This window comes from Lagopus muta, chromosome 6 (assembly GCF_023343835.1).
Source record: "Lagopus muta isolate bLagMut1 chromosome 6, bLagMut1 primary, whole genome shotgun sequence".
Classification (NCBI taxonomy): Eukaryota; Metazoa; Chordata; class Aves; order Galliformes; family Phasianidae; genus Lagopus; species Lagopus muta.
Window position 1 is genome coordinate 34,656,187 of NC_064438.1, and position 18,498 is coordinate 34,674,684.

Below are 18,498 nucleotides of genomic sequence, written 5' to 3' on the forward strand. Positions count from 1 at the left end.
AGACTACTTGCTCAAATTTTGAAGTCTCACTTACAATAAAGATATTAAGTTGAAACAACAGACAAGCAAGAAAGAGAGTGATGTTCAGAAGGCTGGCAAACCAAGAAAGTTAAGCTCAGTAGTATGGAAGCTATGAGTGGAGAAATGTACTTTGAGAGCCGATGCATTCCTAGGTTGCTGTTGTAAGCAAAAGCTATGGTCAGTAACCTTGGAACCTCCTGTTAGCTGTTCTGCTGCTGTGCTTTGCAGCAGTAAATTGCTTTCATTTCCCCTAGTCCTTGGACTCCACAATGACACAAGCTACAGTAGTTCAGCAATTCAGCTCTTTGCTGACTTAGAACTTGTAGTAAGTCTAGAGCTTTCCAAGGCAGTTGATTTTGCTTGGTCAAACTGGGTTTTTTATGCGTGGCTATTTTCTTTGATTAAAGAGTATACTTAAAAACATCTGTAAACCAGTCCAAGTAGTGTTTACTGTTAAAGTTTCACTAATAATCCAAATTAGAAGAAAATAAATTTATCCTTATTATAACACTGCTTGGAGATAGAGGCAAATAGAGATGAAGAACTGCTCTTTGTGAAGTCAAAGCACATCTAAAAGGCAAAATATTGCACTGAAAACTATAAATCTTTATTTGTTTAGCAATAAAAATTCTTTTGTGTTCTTTATATAAGCATATAAAGGCATGCAGAGTGAGTTCAATTCATAGTTCACAAGTATGTTTCAAAAATGATTGATGGATTGACATTTTTTTCTAAAAGATAGCAATTGACCACAACTTTGTCTTCTGAGCAATTAAAATACACTTAAAAGGAAAGACCAAGTGGATAGATGTTTTCCTAAATCATAGTTTTTGTTTTGCATGTACAGTAGTTGTAAGACTAATGTCAACCTGTTCTTCATATTGAGGTTTTACTGTGAGATCAAAGGAGAGGAATCTGGTGTACAGCTTCTCTGTTACTGATATTAACTCTGAAGTAACATATTGTAACCTTTCATCTTTCAGTAGTTTCACATACATTGTAGCAGAATTTCTTGAGGAGCAGATAAAAGCATATATATTTTTACAGTTAGCATCAAAGCTTAGGTTTCATAGGCTCTGGAGGGTTTGTTTATGCACTTTTTCTTTGTCTACCGCAATGTTTGCAGTTCAGGCTATTTTAGTTGATGGGAAGGGTTATGAGCTGGCTGATGGATTTGTCAGCTGCAAATTACAGGATCAGCTGCCTGAGAGACTGAGTGAAGTGGGCAGTTGGTAGCCAAGTGGATACAGCCCCTCTGGCCTAAGGAATTCCACAGTCCATGTGCAGGATATTCCATGAAGGATGACAGTACTTTTACCTTAACACAAGTAGGAAGTAGTTTAAAAATAAAAGTGTGCAGTGAATGGTTTGAGATAAATAATTTCAAATAAGACGCTTTGAAAATGATATTCTGTAAAATTCAGACTCTAACGTCTCTTGATGTTAAACTATATATTATAAAATAGGTAAGAATTTCTATACTTTCATTTGTAGTTTATATATTATTGCAGTTGACCTAAGATAAATGCCAGCAGGAAAACACTGTTTTCTTTTTACTTAAAAGTATATGTGTTATTTTATTTTCTTACTACTTCTGGTAATAACACCTTGCACTCATTGCAGCATTTAGGTACTATGTGATGATATTGCTTCTTCTTTGGTTATAAATACAAACTGTAGTAAGGTAGTAAAGACACATAACAATGTTCTACTTTTTTTTTTTTTTTTTTTTTTTTTTTGGCTCTATCGAATGCTAAGTCATGTACAAGGAGTTAGGAAGAGCGAAGACAAAGAGGCCACATTTTAACAGGCTCTTTTAACAGCCTCAGAAAGATCAGGGATTTATAATGAAAATGCTATCACTTGTGTACTGTAAGGGGCTGTGGTAGAATGAGACCACTACCATGTTCAGATGCAGACTTGTGCAGCTGACTGGGTGTAAGCTGTGTAAAAGGCTGAAGAATATTTTGCCATGCAAAAACAATGGTGGCAGGATATCATCAGTTGCGGTGTGCAAGAGGCGTCTGGATGATGTGCTGCGTGATATGGTTTAGTGCTAGTGGTGGCAATGGTGATGAGGAGATGGTTGGACTAGATGATCTTGTAGGTCGTTTCCAACCTTGTGATTCTATGATTCTATGATCACTGAGAAAGTGTACTAACAACATCTGAAAATATGTCTTCAGGCAACAAATGGATATTATGGTCTAATAGTTCTATACCGGTTGCTTGAGACAAAGAACTTTCAGTAAGTCCAGATTTGTTGTCACTTTTACTGTTGTCTTCTTACTTTCTGTTTCCTCTTCTCAATTGTGATGGCTTTAAAGCACTGTCTCACCTCTGCAGTTTTTGTAAGTTGCAGTGGGTCATTGCTCAATTTTTTTATTTATTTTTACTTTTACCATGAGTATCCCCACTGTTCAAAAGTGCCACAGTTGAAGACAAGACTTGAATAAACTCTGGAAATATCTTGACTCCAGCAGTTTTAGCAGGAAAGACGTTGACTTTGAATTCTCTTGGAAGTGAATAACTTATTTTTGCCTTAACATCGGATCTCTGGTGCTGTTTCCATGATGTATTTGAACTGAATTAATTATTAAAAAAATACTGAATTTGTAGCTGTGGTAGAGGTAATGATTTCATTTTGCTGAATTATCTATAAATCTAAATATCATATACAGTAGTAAGAAAATGTTATACTAGATAATATCATCTGGATTTGAGATTGTATTCTTTCCTCTCAAGAGGTTATTTTGTACCAGGCAAGCATAAAGAAAAGATAAGTAAATAGGTTGCAGCTTTATTGACATTCTTCTGCTAGGGTCTAAGTAGCTGTAATGCGTATGACAAACACCATCATTTTTCCTTGCTGAAGTGCTGGCATTAGTCTTAGGCAGCTATTTCTCTTCCATTGCTAAGCCTTTGCCTTCCGTTATTATATGACAGCTACAAAGCAAGGAAAGCAGATACCAACAGGGATCTAATTTCTTTTTCCAAATTTAATGTAAGATGTAGTTTCTCTAAACTAGTTCTTATCCATTTTATCCAGAAACCAAGCCTCTGGTGAAATGAAATGCAGTGCATGTGAAAACAGCCAGAAAATCAAGTGAAAATGAAAAGGCACAAGTGCTGTGTGATACAGGGAGATGATATTATGGCTCCCATAGTTCTTGTCCAGAAATACCCAGTAGACTGGTGTATGGCCATGAATCATGTGTGCAGGATCTGGCACATCAGAGGCTGAAGATCAAGCCACCAGCTGTCACACAGGGATTGTGTGTGTTCAGTAAGCATGTTGGATTGATGCTACCAGACTTGGATGGTGTTTGCAAGTGGACCATACAGCAAATATGAAAAAGGTCAATGCAACCTGGACATATTGTGCATGCATTGTAGACTTTTGTCCAGGACTTCTGGACATTGAATATTTGGATCTATTCTTTAAATCTATGCCAGGCCCAACTGTAAACTAAACCAAACTTCCTGACCTTTTCAATCAGATTTTCATCTAATAAGAGGTGGAAAAAACCAACCAACCAAACAAAAAACCTGACAAAAATGACTGCAGGAAAAGCAAGAGAAAACAAACAAACAAACAAACAACAAACAACAACAACAACAAAAAAACAACCACAACACAAAAACACAGCTGTAGAAAGTGCCTAATGTCAAGGTGTTTATCAGTAAAGTTAAAAGTCATTTATAAGATATTTATGTTTATGTGACCTTTACTTGTATGTTGCATAGGTTGGCCTTAAGGTCTCTCCCTGTTGCTGGACCTGTCATGAATGGTTAATTATCTTATTGGTGCATGAAGCATTTGGCTGCTGTAATGCCCTTAACTCTAAAGTGCTTCAGAGTTTTAATTGTTAAGGAAAATGTGCGATTTATAACAAGCCTTGTAAAAATTAATAGAATATGTCCTTGAATATGGACTGCTTTCAAACCTTCAGTGGTGCTGTGATTTGCATTTTAGGAGAAACTTTGCTGTGTTGCTGTGGTAACTTTGTCTACATCAGAAACTTCAGATGCTTTGGGAGATAGAGTAACAGTAACTCCAGAGAAAACTTAATTGTTCTGTACTCTGCTGATCTGCTGTAATATCTAGATTCATTACTCAGTATTTCATACACTGACAATTTCTCCTTGTCAAAACTCTTGAGAATCTTTTTGGCAGTTTAATTCAGCAGGTATGTGCTTGAGAAGCTAGAAAATAGTGAAAACTTATTTTGCACTTTGGCACATAATTAAGCTCATCCAGCTGATACAAAATATTTTTGTACGGAATGTGTCTAATATATAAAGTTAACAGTTACTAGACAGTGTACTGTTACTGAGAATGGACATTAAACTACTTTATGGCCAGAAGGAAGGAGGCGTGAACAGCACTAGAGAAGTGAATGCAAATTCAGTTTAATTTGCTTAAAATATTTTTCAAAATATTTGCAACAACACTGTAATACAGCTGTGTTTCCCAGTAAAGTTTCTATTGTGGTTTACCAAGAGTTTTAGCTGTGCCTTTATGCCTGGAGAATAGGTTTAGTGCAGTAATCTGGTAACACTTGAGCCACTTAACTTTTCTAGAAGTGTGTGAACGTTTGAAGCTCTGAACACATGCAGCCCTGAGCATTTCCAGGTGAGGCCACGTGTTTTGTTCTTGAAAATATAGATGCTAGTTGTCATGACCAAGTGATCAAGGAGAAAGAGAGGAAGGGAGATTGCCTCCTTCTGAAGGCAGGCCTAAACTCTGCTCATTGAAACTCCAAATGTTTTCGTGCTCACCTCTGACATTTCTGGGAGCTACTCCTGCAAAGAGACTTGATTTAGCTGTCAGGACTTTATAAAAACATGTTACTGCTTCTAGTACTCAACCAAAGCAGTTTATTTAAGGTTAATATTCTATCTCTTGTACTAAATGTATTTCTTAATATTATCTTGAGATTTAACTTTGGTTTAATTTGTTATGTACATACAGCTATACATTCAATAATTTCACTTTCAGACTAAAGTTGTCAAATCTGAACAGATAAAAATTACAGTTCTACATTGTTAATTTAGGAGGAATCAGCTTTATTGAGTATCATTGTTCTACTGCTATGCAAAAAACCACAAGTATTGTTAGAAACACAAGCTTTTATTGTAATTGTTGGGTGGGATTGTTTTGATAGAAAGCAAATTTGAAATGAATCAAAATTATGTTGCTTATTCTCATTTTTATTAGCGTTATGTATTTTTATACTGCCACATACTGGATTGTGGTGCTATTTTTTTAGTATTTTAGTTGCATTTCTTTACTTGTTTATAACATGTTTTTTTAGACACAGCTTTCAAGCTGGATTGCTTTAAAGCAGCATTATTCTCTCAGTAGTTTTTGTCTAAGTATTCCTTACAGTCTTGTGCTAGGAATTTTTTTCCTTTCACAAAGAAAATCAGATGCTGATCATAAAGACCTTACTCTGTTTGCAATATAGTTCAGAAATCTGGAATATTGTTAAATATGGAGGATACAATTCCATCAAAGTCTTTATTTTATAACTTAGTAACTTTTTTTTTTATTGCTTTCTCAATGCAACTGTTTGCAGCTTGTCCTCCACTCATCTTCTGTTTGATTTGGTTTCACAACAAGACTATGAAAAATTAGCAACTTCTCATTGCAGCAATCAGCAATGGATCTCATAAATAGCTTATCCACATTGATGCCATTCCAGACTTTTGCCCTACTTGGCTATCAAGGCTTGGTTTAAAGGGAAATACTGTCCAAAAGAATTTTCTTGATGATGGGACAGATTGTATAGTCTGCATTTTAACTGAAGTGGAAATAAACTAAAAGGATAAAGAGAGATATGCATTGTGGCAATATTATCACTTTCATTCCTATTTCTGTCTTCTAGGCTGTCAGTTTGCAGTGTTAGTTTTCTGCTTCTGATTCATGTAATCTTGTTATGCCATCTTTCCTTACTGTACGCTGGGCTTACTGAGCATTCCTGCCAAACAAGACAGCTGCTGGTTCAGTTGTTGTAGCGTTGCCATAAATAAATAAATAAATAGAGAACCTTAGATGTATTCATTATGTTATCTTTCCTTTCTGAAATAAGCTAATCTGCAATTAATAAAATGTGGTTGACAAGTAGATCTGATCCATGGATGGACTTTGACTGTAGCTTAATACCTACTTTATTTTTTCCATTACAGGATATTTGTGAAGATATATCCGATCATGTTGAACAAATTCATGCTCTACTAGAGACTGAGTTTTCTCTGAAGCTTCTCTCATACTCTGTCAATGTGATAGTCGATATCCATACAGTACAACTACTCTGGCACCAGCTCCGTGTTTCTGTTCTGGTTCTGAGAGAGCGCATTCTCCAGGGGCTACAAGACGCTAATGGAAACTACACCAGACAGACTGATATTCTACAAGCATTTTCTGAAGAGACAAAGGAGGTATAGTAACTAAATTGAGCATTTTTTATAATTTTATTTGTATTTGAAGAAGCTGGTACCTGTTGCACATTTCAAATTGCTAGCTTGACAATTTTAAGTGTAGCTAGGCATACAGACATTTATTGCTACTTTTGTAAGAACCTATCTTGAGTGTTTGCAGTTAGTATCTGTTCATACCAAACTAAGAGAAGAACCAGTAAGACCAGCTCTCAAAAATGTCATAATAGTGGTAAATAAAGTTATCTTTTGGTTGAAATAATTTTTGTAAAGGGGGGGAAATATTTACAGAGGAGTTTCTAGTTGCTCTTGAATGTAAAGGTCACATGCAATTCAAAACCCAATTTTTATGTGCAGTAATTTCTTCAGTTAAAAGCTTGAGCCCTTCTTGCATACAGAAACAGGAAGTTCGCACAATGTTTTTCCAAACTTTCCAGGTTATATCATAATTGCTTTAAAGCAGAGAACATGGACTATTATTAGTGTGATTTTGCAATTTGCCACTAAGCAACCACATATTTTGCCTGAGAAACAACTATACATGAATGAAACCTTTTTCCCCCTAATGCAGTGTTGAATTCACTTACATGTAAATGGTTTGTAAATCTGGATTCATTTAGCTAAATTGCCTTTTCATTGAAATGAATCATAGACTCACCAAGAAAAAAGAGCTCTAATATCATCCAGTCCAACCATCCACAGCACATATTAGTAGAGGGATATATCAGCAAAATATCCCACTAAACCATGTTCCTTGGTAGAACATCTAAATGTTTCTTGAACACCTCCAGAGTCGGTGACTACATCAGACTGTTCCATTGTCTAACCACTCTTTCAGAGAAGAAGTATTTCCTAATGTACAATCTGAATCTCCCCTGGTGCAACTTGAGGCTGTTCCCCCTAGTCCTTTTGCTAATAACATCGCAGAGGAGGCTACTCCCTCCTTGCCACAACCTCCCACTGCTCAAACAAGGTCACTTAGAGTAGATTGCATGAGATCAACTCCAGGCAGATTTTGAATATCTGCAAAGAAGGAGTCTCCACAGAATCTGAGGGCAACCTGTTCCAGTGCTCTGTGCTCTCAACCTGCTGGTAATGCTTTTCCTAATGCAGCCCAGGATGTCACTGGCCTTCTTGGCCACAAGGGCACACTGATGGCTCATGATCGACTTGGTGTCCAACTGGACCCATAGGTTCCTTTTCTACAGAGATACTTTCCAGTAGGTCAGCCCCAAAGCTGTACTGGTGCAGGACCCTGAAATTGCCTTTGCTGAACTTCATGAGATTCTTCTTCACCCAACTCTCCAGCTGCTCAGATTTCTCTGAAAGTCAGCGCAGCATTCTGAAAAATATCAGCAAAACCTAGTTTCATATGAGCAGCAAACTTGCCGAGGGTGCGCTCTGTCCCTTTATCCAGGTAACTGACAACTGAGATTTACAAGACTGTACTCAATATTGATCGCTGGGGGGCATCACTGTCTGGATTCTGCGACCTATGTTGCAGAGGAAGTCAAAAGCCCCGTAAAGATGTCCTTAATTTCAGATCTCTGAAGTTTAAAGAGAATGTGCATACCTTTCTGCTCCCTTTTGAATTTTTGTGTATTTGGTACAACAAAGTGGGTGGCCCTGAAATCAATATTCAGACATGTCCAGGCCCACCTTCCACACCCCCTCTTCCTGATATATGTGCATCTGATGCTTCAGATTTAGTTTCTCCTTTGCTGTTGATGGTAAATCTCTGGCAAGTGAAACTGATGCTTGTTTGAAAATCCAGAGTAATGACTGAGGGTGAAATATTGATTTTTTTGGCTCAAGTGTGGTGATTTCAAGACCTAAGAAAAGAGCTGATTCAGATACTAAGAAACAGAAAATGTCCCACATGGCTCTTAATACAACTCCTATTAAAAATGTCCTTCCAAAAAAGGGAGGACTGACTGGAGAGGGATGGATTATTTTCCAGTGGGATTTTTTTTTTTTTTTCTGCATTGGCTTGCTTGATAATAATAATAATAATAAAAAGCAGTATATCCTATCGCAATTCTTAAATTTCTCTCAGGTAAAGCATAACCAGCATTTGATAAAATTAATGGTTGGCAATAGAAGGAAAAAAATATCAATATTAAGTTCCTGTTCTAATGCTTAAATAGATTCCCAGAAATTGCTCTGTAGATTTTAATATTTTTTAAAAATATATTTATTCAAGCTTTTAATCGAATATAATGTGATAGTGGTTTTATTTGAGTGAAGAAAATAAATAAGAGATAATAAAAAATAACATAGAGAAAATCGTATCTGGTCTCACCTACACCCCTGGACTCTTTCCCAGACAGGTCTGTGTTGTGTGACTACAAAATGACTCACAGTGTAAGGAGTATATCTTCTAGGGGTTTTTGTGTGTATGTGGATAGTGAAACTGCTTGGGCAAACCAAGAAAACTTGACACAAGCAGATAACCCTTCCTTACAGAAACATTTTCTTAATTGAGTTCTTGAGGAATACGAACAAGGAATTAAAGTTTATTTTTTATAGTTTATAAGGTTTATTTTTTTATATTTTGTGTTTAGGGGTCATGCGCACATATATATATGTGTGTGTGTATATATATACGCACATCCTGTAGCTTAGCTGGCAGAAAGTGGCAGAAAGTATTTAGAAGTAATCACAGGCACAATATACTAGTCTAGATGGAAACTTAATCTGAGCCAGCAGATCAAATGTTTTCTGTAGTCCGTGAACCTGTCATTTCACCAAATGTTTGGCTTGATCCTTAAGTCAGCCTTAAGACTGGCAGCTCAGGCTGCCAGTGTTAACTGAGGAACTCCATGGAATTGATGTACCAAGTTTTCTTTTGTGCTCTATGAGACAATTGAATCTCGGTAAATTGCATCACTGCTCCTGCAACTCTGATAGTGTTCAGACAATTTTCTGAGCAGGGAACAGTCCTTCTGGGCTCTATTTATAGTATTTTAGAAAGCATACAGCACAGTCTGTATTGACTTGCTTAGGAACACAACTAATTATCTGGGAAGACAGTAACTGTACTTTTGGCTATCTTGGTGCCAGCCAGAAGAGATTCATGAGAGTTCATGCTTTGAGGAATAATGGAAATAGAATAAAAATCAATGGGGCAAGCTGCTATGATGGAGATGCCGAATTGAGAAAATAGTTTTTTAAATAAGAACTTTAGAAAATTAATATTTTAAAGGACGTTTTCCACTTTAGGAACTACCCAGGGATAGCTAAGAAGAAAGAAAAATCACTTCAATGCAGCCTGAGTTCTTCCTACCTGGAGCTAATTGTAATAGTTGTATTTCGAAATTGATAAGAATAGGAAGTATGAAAAGGGCCAGTATAAGTCCATGATAATATACAGTGAATTTGAATGGTCTCAAACAGTTGGAAAATTCACAGTAGGAAAACCTTGCTAATTAATTTAACTTATTTGAAAGAGTAAAAAAAAATAATGCAGAATTGTACTGGATCAAATATAAATACAAGATGGTTTTGGAAATATAGCCTACAGTGTTTTACAGGAAATATTACTGTGTGGAAACAGATTTTTTGAAGTAAGTTATTGTTCTTGGTAGATGTGTGAATATTTTCCTGAATAAAAACAATAATAAAACTATGGTAATACTGGCATTAAATAATGCTCATCTGAACCACATGTTTAAATGGCTGCCTGGGAAATGACCAAGCTAAATGGTCTAATGAACATGATTGTAAATTTTATTAAAACTTTATTGAGATTTTATTAAGATTCATAAACACTTTTTTTAAGAGTCGAAGGAATGGAGCTCATTACTCAGGAGAAATGAAGGCTTCTTTTGCCTTTGGGAAGGGGTTTGATTTATATATGGCTTTACAGCTTCTAATATTTTCCAGAAATTAGAGGAAAAATGCAGCTGTAATACTAATCCTTGTTTAATCATTATTTTTCTTAATAAATGCAACTCCAGAACAGAAATTCAACAGTTTAATAGAAACTTCCCTTTTTAATTCTGGATTATTGACAATGCGTAGTATGTGGCATAGGTTCTACATCTGGATATTACATCCTAAATAAAAAATATCAAAAACACTTCAAAGTCCAAGATTTCAGTTGATATTTTCCTAATGTACGTTTTCCACAAACAACATTTTTAGTAAGAGGAATATTTTGTGTGTTACTATGATTAATATAAGTTTTGGTGGGTGTAAGTACAGAGATCAAACATTATGTTTATAGAGGATTGCAAACAATAGCCTTCTTTATTGAGACTCTTCTGGTTCAGACCATAGTCCAAGTGGCTTATTGTGAGATTGTAGGGGTAACTGCACTAACTGCACCTTCTCTAGGTAAAACTTTGCCTTCAAGATATCTATTATGTAGACCAAACCAGGCAAAAAAGACCAGCATACAGATTTAGCCACCTAGAATTAGAATCCTAAAACATGAATTTCTGCCTTTTGTGATGTTTTTAAATAGTTGTTGTAACCACTTGACCTAAAGTTTTGTTTTATTTTTCTTACATCAACTTTCCAGTTTCTTTCTTGTTCAGTGATTAATACTTTACTAGATGTTAGGCAGTGAAGCATAAAGCTGGTATTTCATTATCTTGTGTGTAACATATGAAATTAAACTTCTAAAAGGTGCCATTTCTTCCTCTATTTCAGGATCGACTTGACTCTTTAACTGAAGTTGATGATTCTGGACAGCTAACCATCAAATGTTCTCAAAATTACTTGTCATTGGATTGTGGTATTACTGCATTTGAACTATCTGACTACAGTCCAAGTGAAGATTTGCTTGGTGCTCTAGACGACATGACCTCCAGCCAAGGTAAAGCAAAATCATTTGAATCCTGGAACTACAGTGAGATGGATAAGGACTTTCCAGGACTTATCAGAAGTGTGGGTTTACTTGCAGTAGCAACAGATTCCATTGCTCCTCAGAGTAACGAAGCATTAAATGAGAAAAAACATTTACCCCTTGCATCAGAAGATGGAGATGAAAGCAAGGACAGGAAAGGACTACATGAGCTTTCACATTCTCCTGCTAATTCTCCTGTTACTGAAGGACCTTGCTCTGAAGATGGCATCTCATCAACTGAGAACAAAACAGTTTCTGCACAGAAGAAACCAGAATACAATCTTTCACAACTCAGTGATGAAAAAATCAAACACCCTCACTGTGAAAACTCAAATTCTAAGAGATCCATAAGAGACTGCTTTAACTATAATGAAGATTCCCCCACACAGCCTACTTTGCCAAAAAGAGGTCTGTTTCTGAAAGATGATGTATTTAAAGACTACATGGAAACCAATGACTTTAAAAGGCAAATCTCTCAGATAGTAAAGAATGAAATGAGTAGAAGTACACCCTCACTGTTAGATCCACCAGACAGGTCCAAACTTTGCCTGGCTTTACAGTCAACCTATAGTAGTCCATCTGCTGTTAGTCAGTCTTATGATTGCTTAAATAAAATAGGCGATAGTAATCTTGAGTACACAATAAATAATCACTTTAAGAACAGTTCTGTGAGTCTAGGAAAACCTGCTTACTATACCTGTAAAGAAAAATCAAAGCACAAGAAGTCTCATGACACTCCGCAGAAAGTGAAAGCTGGCAGAACGTCTGTACGTATGTGTAAAACAGCTCCACCAATAGAAGTAAAAACAAGAGAACGTTCTCTACAAAATGGAATTACTTCTCATAACTCTCAGTGTCTAGAGGGCGCAGAAACTGACTCTTTTTCTGCATCATCAGATGCTTGTAATCAGGGAGACCTAAATGGACAATCACAAGGTAAAACTGAGCCTTTTAGTTCACCATGTAGCCAAAAGAGTGCTTCCTCAGCTAGTTCTGAACATATCAACTCATCACCTCTTTTACCGAGAAGAAAGAAAAATAAAAGTTTATCCTCATCACCAAGTTATAATCATAAACACAGTAAAGATGGTGAGATCTGGTATGGTTCTGATGAATATTTAGCACTTCCTTCACATCTCAAACAGACTGAAGTGCTAGCTTTAAAACTAGAAAATTTGACAAAGCTGCTGCCTCAAAGGCCCAGAAGAGAAGCTATTCAAAATATTGATGACTGGGAGTTGTCAGAAATGAACTCAGATTCAGAAATGTATCCTACATACCAGGTAAAAAAACACAAAAAAATGGGTAGAATTTCACCAAGTTCTTCAAGTGATATAGTATCTTCCTTGGGTGACAGTATTGAATCTGGGCCTCTCAGTGATATTCTCTCTGATGAAGATCTTTCTATGCCTGTGTCTGGCATTAAAAAATATACTGAAGGAAAGTTGGAAAGGACAGCTGCCACTCAGCGCACTGAGAATGAAACTTCTGCCTCAAATAAATCAGCTTTAATTCGTCAACTTATGCAAGATATACAACATCAAGAGAATTATGAAACCATATGGGAAAAAATTGAGGTAAGATCATAATCCTGTGTTTTTGTGCTGTGTTTTCAATAAGACTGTACATAGAGGTGAAGCTGGGAGCAAGGGAAAGTCTGCTTTGTTTTTCTTTTAATGATGAAAATAGTCTCTACTGACCAATGGAAGTAGACAGCAGTAATGATAATTGTGCTTATGACTGGCTGCAGTTAACCTTAACTACACAGAATTTGATTGTCTTACTTATACCAATGCCTTTAAACTTGGCAAAACATACTCTACAAAGATAGCAGAGCTTCTTTTGGCTGAGATTATGTTCATAATAGGTTATTTTTGGAAGCATTTGAAAATCATCATTTTTGTGAAATGATGCTTTGTAGTCCCCACTTCACATCGCCTATTTTCTTCACAAAAAAAAAGTAAAAATAAAAAAAATTGCTTTAGTGCAAGAATGTGGGGATAATTTTCTTGACTCCTGTCGCACCATGCATAATAACTTCATTTCATTTTAATCAGTTCTCCTTTTAGCAATGATATTCCTCCTAGTTTTTGTGGAACTAAACATAGCAGCTTTTAATTTAATTTAACTTGAATTGAGATAGGATTTTTTTCTTTTTTTTGGCTTTGCATCACTTCTGAACTACCTGTTCTTCAGAAAGGGAAAAAGGTTGCAGTTAATGCTATTATTTATGTTATGTTAACGTTATTATTCTGTTGCTATTATTCTGTCTTCTGTTTATAGAACTAAAAAATGGTTAGTTTTTCAATACAAGAGCTTTTACTGAGATGATTCCTGCCTAAGTGATGACTTGCTGAGCAACTTTAATTTGATATAAGTAGTAGAAAAAATAGAAAATTCATCTGTTATGTGAGGTTATGAAAAATTGCAAACAAAATCTTCCAAAAAAATATCATACGTGTGTTGCAACAGAGTCCTTTCTTTTGCCAGATCTCCTGTTTCATAATTCCCCAAGCGAAATGGGAAAAGTGTCATCATTTGGCATTTAGTTCAGTTCTATTGTTTAATAAATCTTCAGTCCCAAAAAGAGGATTCCTAATTGCACGAATGTGTCTTAGCAGTAGTTTAAATCTTTTTTTTTTTTTTTTGTGCTAATTTTATGCTAATGAAGTCAGATATGAAAGGAAAAGCTAATTAAGAAGAAGCAAGCACATGCATGTTCGTAATCCACTTACATTGTGGAAAATGTCTAGCCTAATATATTTTATTTATCGAGATTGTAAAACAAAACTAAAAGAACTCAACCTTTCCTTTTTGGAGAACAACAGCCTTGAAAGAAGTGGCAGCCTCAAAATCATTGAAAGTTGTATTTTAGCTATTTTAATAGAGTGAAGAAAGTGGTTTCAAAATTTTATACTGACAGGAATAATTTTGAATTAATTCAAATCTGGAAATACCTCGATAGTAAGCAGTTTGCTGAATGTATGCTACAGTATTTATTGGAAGACTTCTCCATTGTCTCATTTATATGGAATATAATCATCTGAGGAAACTAGCCAAATTTGTTTTTTCATACTTCCAAATTATGCAGACGCTCTTGCACAGGTACTGTTATACTCTTCATCTTTCTGATTATCCATAGACAGAATTCTGCTTGTCTGGCCTAATTGCTGCTGAACTGGAACACTTTCTTTGTGATAAACACTACATATTTCTGCCATATTTTGCACTGTAGTGCAGTTAATTCTTTGGCACATGCTTCTTATTTAGGTAGTACTGGGTATCTCTGTTTTGTGGTATGTTACAGTTTTGTGGCAGTTCCATGTACATTTCTGAAATTACATTTTGGAGATAAATATGAGAAGGAGAGATAGAAAATTCTGAATGTTCCTTTTATTGTCAAGATGTATTTCTACTCTAAAAACAGCATTAAAGCACTTTTAGTAGCTACCCTAAGTTAATTTTAGAATGCAGATTCAGGTTGGTATTTTCTGTTATTCAACATCTTCATCAATGACCTTGATGAGGGGATAATGGCCACCCTCAGCAAGTTTGCCGATGATACGAAGTTGGGAGGATTGGCTGACACACCTGAAGGCTGTGCTGCCATTCAGCAAGACCTGGACAGGCTGGAGAGCTGGGCAGAAAGAAACCGGATGAGGTTTAACAAAAGCAAGTGTAGAGTCTTGCATCTGGGGAGGAATAATTCCATGCACCAGTACAGGTTGGGGGATGACCTGCTGGAGGGGAGCTCTGCGGAAAGGGACCTGGGTGTCCTGGTGGACGACAGGTTGGCCATGAGCCAGCAGTGTGCCCTTGTGGCCAAAAAGGCCAATGGCTTACTGGGGTGCATTAAAAAGAGCGTGTCCAGCAGGTCAAAGGAGGTGATCCTCCCCCTCTATTCTGCCCTGGTAAGACCTCATCTGGAGTACTGCGTCCAGTTCTGGGCTCCCCAGTACAAAAAAGACAGGGATCTCTTGGGAAGAGTCCAGCGGAGGGCCACGAAGATGGTGAAGGGCCTGGAGCATCTCCCCTATGAGGAAAGGCTGAGTGAACTGGGTCTGTTCAGCCTTGAGAAGAGGAGACTGAGAGGGGACCTGATCCAGGTCTATCAATATCTAAGGTGTGGGGGGCAGAATGGCGAGGCCGGACTCTTTTCATTGGTGAGTGGAGACAGGACAAGGGGAAACGGCTGGAAACTGCAGCATAGGAAGTTCCGCACAAACATGCGCAAGAACTTCTTTACAGTGAGGGTGACGGAGCACTGGAACAGGCTGCCCAGGGAGGTGGTGGAGTCTCCTTCTCTGGAGATGTTCAAGACCTGCCTGGATGCCTACCTGTGCTACCTGGTGTAGGGAACCTGCTTTGGCAGGGGGGTTGGACACAATGATCTCTGGAGGTCCCTTCCAACCTCTACAATTCTGTGATTCTGTGATTCTGTTATACTAACTGGGAAAGAAAAAGATACGTCAGCATCATTCCTGCAGGCAAAATCACTGGCATTATTTTCAGTAAGACTCTTCAGCCTGGAGGAGACTCGGGGATCTTATTAATGTGTATAAATACCTAAAGGGAACATGCAAAGGGGATGAGGCCAGGTTTATTTAAGTGGTGCCCAATGACAGGACAACAGGAAATGGACAAAGTCTGTAACAAAGGAGGCTTTATCTGAACATCAGGCAACACTTTACCTTGTGGGTAACAGCAGAAGTATAGACTGACTAGAGAGGCTATGCATTCTCCTTGGAGATCTTAAAAAGCTGCATGGGCACTTGTCTCTTGGTGTTTCTACTTGAGCAGGGGTTGGACCACATGGATCCAGAGGTCCCTGCCTACCTCAACCATTCTAGAACTCCACCTTATCAGTTTTGAAAGGTTTCTTTCTTTGATAAAACTAATTTTTCCTTAAAATCATACTAATGATATATTTTTTTCATTTTTATGTGCAAACATGAAAATTGGAAGATCATCTTAGGGATGATATTGTAATGATACATTTTAAATCACCTGAGTAATAAGATAGTGCTGGGAAAAAAAAAAAAAAAAATTCAACCAGAAAAATCTTGTCCACTAGATAGCAGTCCTAGAATAGAATAACTGTATTGACATCTTTGTCCTGTAATCAGTAGTAACTCATAATCCCATTCTATCTGATTTTTGAAGGCATAACTATAAAGGGTGGAAAGGTAACCATGTGCAATACTGGGCATTCAAATGAAGATATTTTGGCATTACAGGCCTCAGTGTTTATTATATGGAGAAAATTGCCAAATTTTCCTCATTTACAGACTTGCAGCTTGTTTTATGGCAAGCTCAGTTTTTGCAAGAGTCATATGAATACTTGAATTTCTCTGAAAACAACAATCTGATATCTATCGTTCCCATCTTTTCATGAATTTCCCCAAACTCCAGTGGCTCTGTCTTTGTCAGGCAGTTCAGACTGGCACTCATTACTCACCTTCTTGACACATTTTTATGTTGTGGATTAGAGTATGCACCAGGGATCCTACAACGAAGAGTTATTGCTAGTCTTTGTGTTGCCTTCCAGGGTCCAGTCAGGGGCATTGTCACCCTTGTGCAGCCATTTGTCCCCTTTGCAGCCAAGATCTTTCAGTGGAGCAGAGATCAAAAACCTCTTTTCTGCGTTATTAGAGTAATAGGATTAATTTTCCTGTGTGTGTGGGGTGGGGGGGGGGGGAAGGGAGAGTGGGGAGAACTGAGGTTTGGTGAAGTGTGCAGTCTACAAAAAAGAGTGTACTCTCAGAGCTAAACTTGTTAGAGTGATAAATAACCTACGGTTTTGTGTGTGAAATACTTGTATTTTCAGAGGGTAGTAACAAGGTAACTAAGCTGTAGGCTTCTACAAATGGTTTGATGGGCTCAGTTGAGTGAATTACATGTTGGAGATAGAGTTGGGAGTCCATTTGGGTAGTGGAGAGATGGCTGGAAAATATTTGGAGGACTGAAATTTAATTGTTTATATTGATAGAGGACATAGTTTCTTCTGGGCAGAAAATGAGATGTAAACATTGCATTGGTATAGTTAATGTAGAAGCTGGATTGCTATAAGAGAAGCAAATTTTACTTGTATTTGGAGATGATTTTCATCATTAGGGCAAAGAGCATGTACAGAGAACAAATGAAGTTTGGCCGTAGTGCTAAGGGTACTAAAAAAGCTTATAGAAAATGATAATGCTGATAGGACTTGGTAATGAAGAAAAACAGAAAAACCAGTAATGTCAGAACAGATGAAAAATGCAAAGATAATTGACAGGGAACAGGACTTGCTATTTTTGAATTACCAGATAAAGGATTTTTCAAGTGCTGTAGTGCTTTCCTCAGCCTTTTTTCTTTCAATAAATTATGCAAAAGTGCTTTAATACTGAACCCCTTAAGATAAATGGATTACATATTTTTCCTAATAGTAAAGTGGTTGTCAACATTTTTTCATTTATAAATTGTACCGTGCTGCTTCATAATATACTAAAATACTGCTCTTTGCTGAGGAGCAATTTGCAAAAACAAAAATCAACAAAAAAAATTACCAACAAAAATACAACACTGAGTAAAAAGTTATCAGATCCAGAAATGCCTTGGCAACACTGAAATCCTCTCAGCAGTTTTGCTGCTTTGTGCAGCATAATTGCAGATGTCACATAGTATTTTGTACTGTGCGTGAAGAGCTATTTTGTTGCCTTTGATCTGATAAGACTGCCCTGCTTTAAAAGCCCATCCCTTGGTTTACAAGCTGGTTAAAGTATTATTAAGCAATAATGCATATGGAATTCACAATTCTGCTCAAATACTTCTTACTAAAAAATGATATTGAAATACAGTGAACGTTTGGGTTTCTAACAGTTTGCTTGAATTTAAACATCTCTTCTGAGTGCATGCACTTTTCTTTGGCATTTGCTTTATAACTGAATGAGTTTGTCACTGGGAATCTTTGCAAAACCATCAACTACTATGCAAGCTCTGCAAATTCTGAATTTGTAACTGCACATCTAAAACTGACTGTAGAAGTTATATAATATGAAACACATGCTTGTTCAAAACTGTTTTTTAATTCCCCATGTAAAGGCCTCCAAATTTTAGTAATTTCACAATGATTTCAGGGTATGTCCTTACTAGTATATAGAACTGATTGCAAGTGATGTTCTACATCAACCATTTGGTTCACATCT

At 36.8% G+C, this 18,498-nt stretch overlaps 1 protein-coding gene across 3 annotated transcripts in view; it reads left to right on the forward strand.

Moving 5' to 3' along the window:
- AKAP6 (A-kinase anchoring protein 6) overlaps positions 1–18,498 on the forward strand; it is a 276,451-nt gene that overhangs the window by 81,725 nt on the left and 176,228 nt on the right. For all 3 annotated transcript variants that reach the window (XM_048949915.1, XM_048949916.1, XM_048949917.1), the window contains 2 exons: positions 6,214–6,465; positions 11,119–12,891. In XM_048949915.1, coding sequence (XP_048805872.1) covers positions 6,214–6,465; positions 11,119–12,891 — 2,025 coding nt within the window. The remainder of the gene's footprint in view (positions 1–6,213; positions 6,466–11,118; positions 12,892–18,498) is intronic.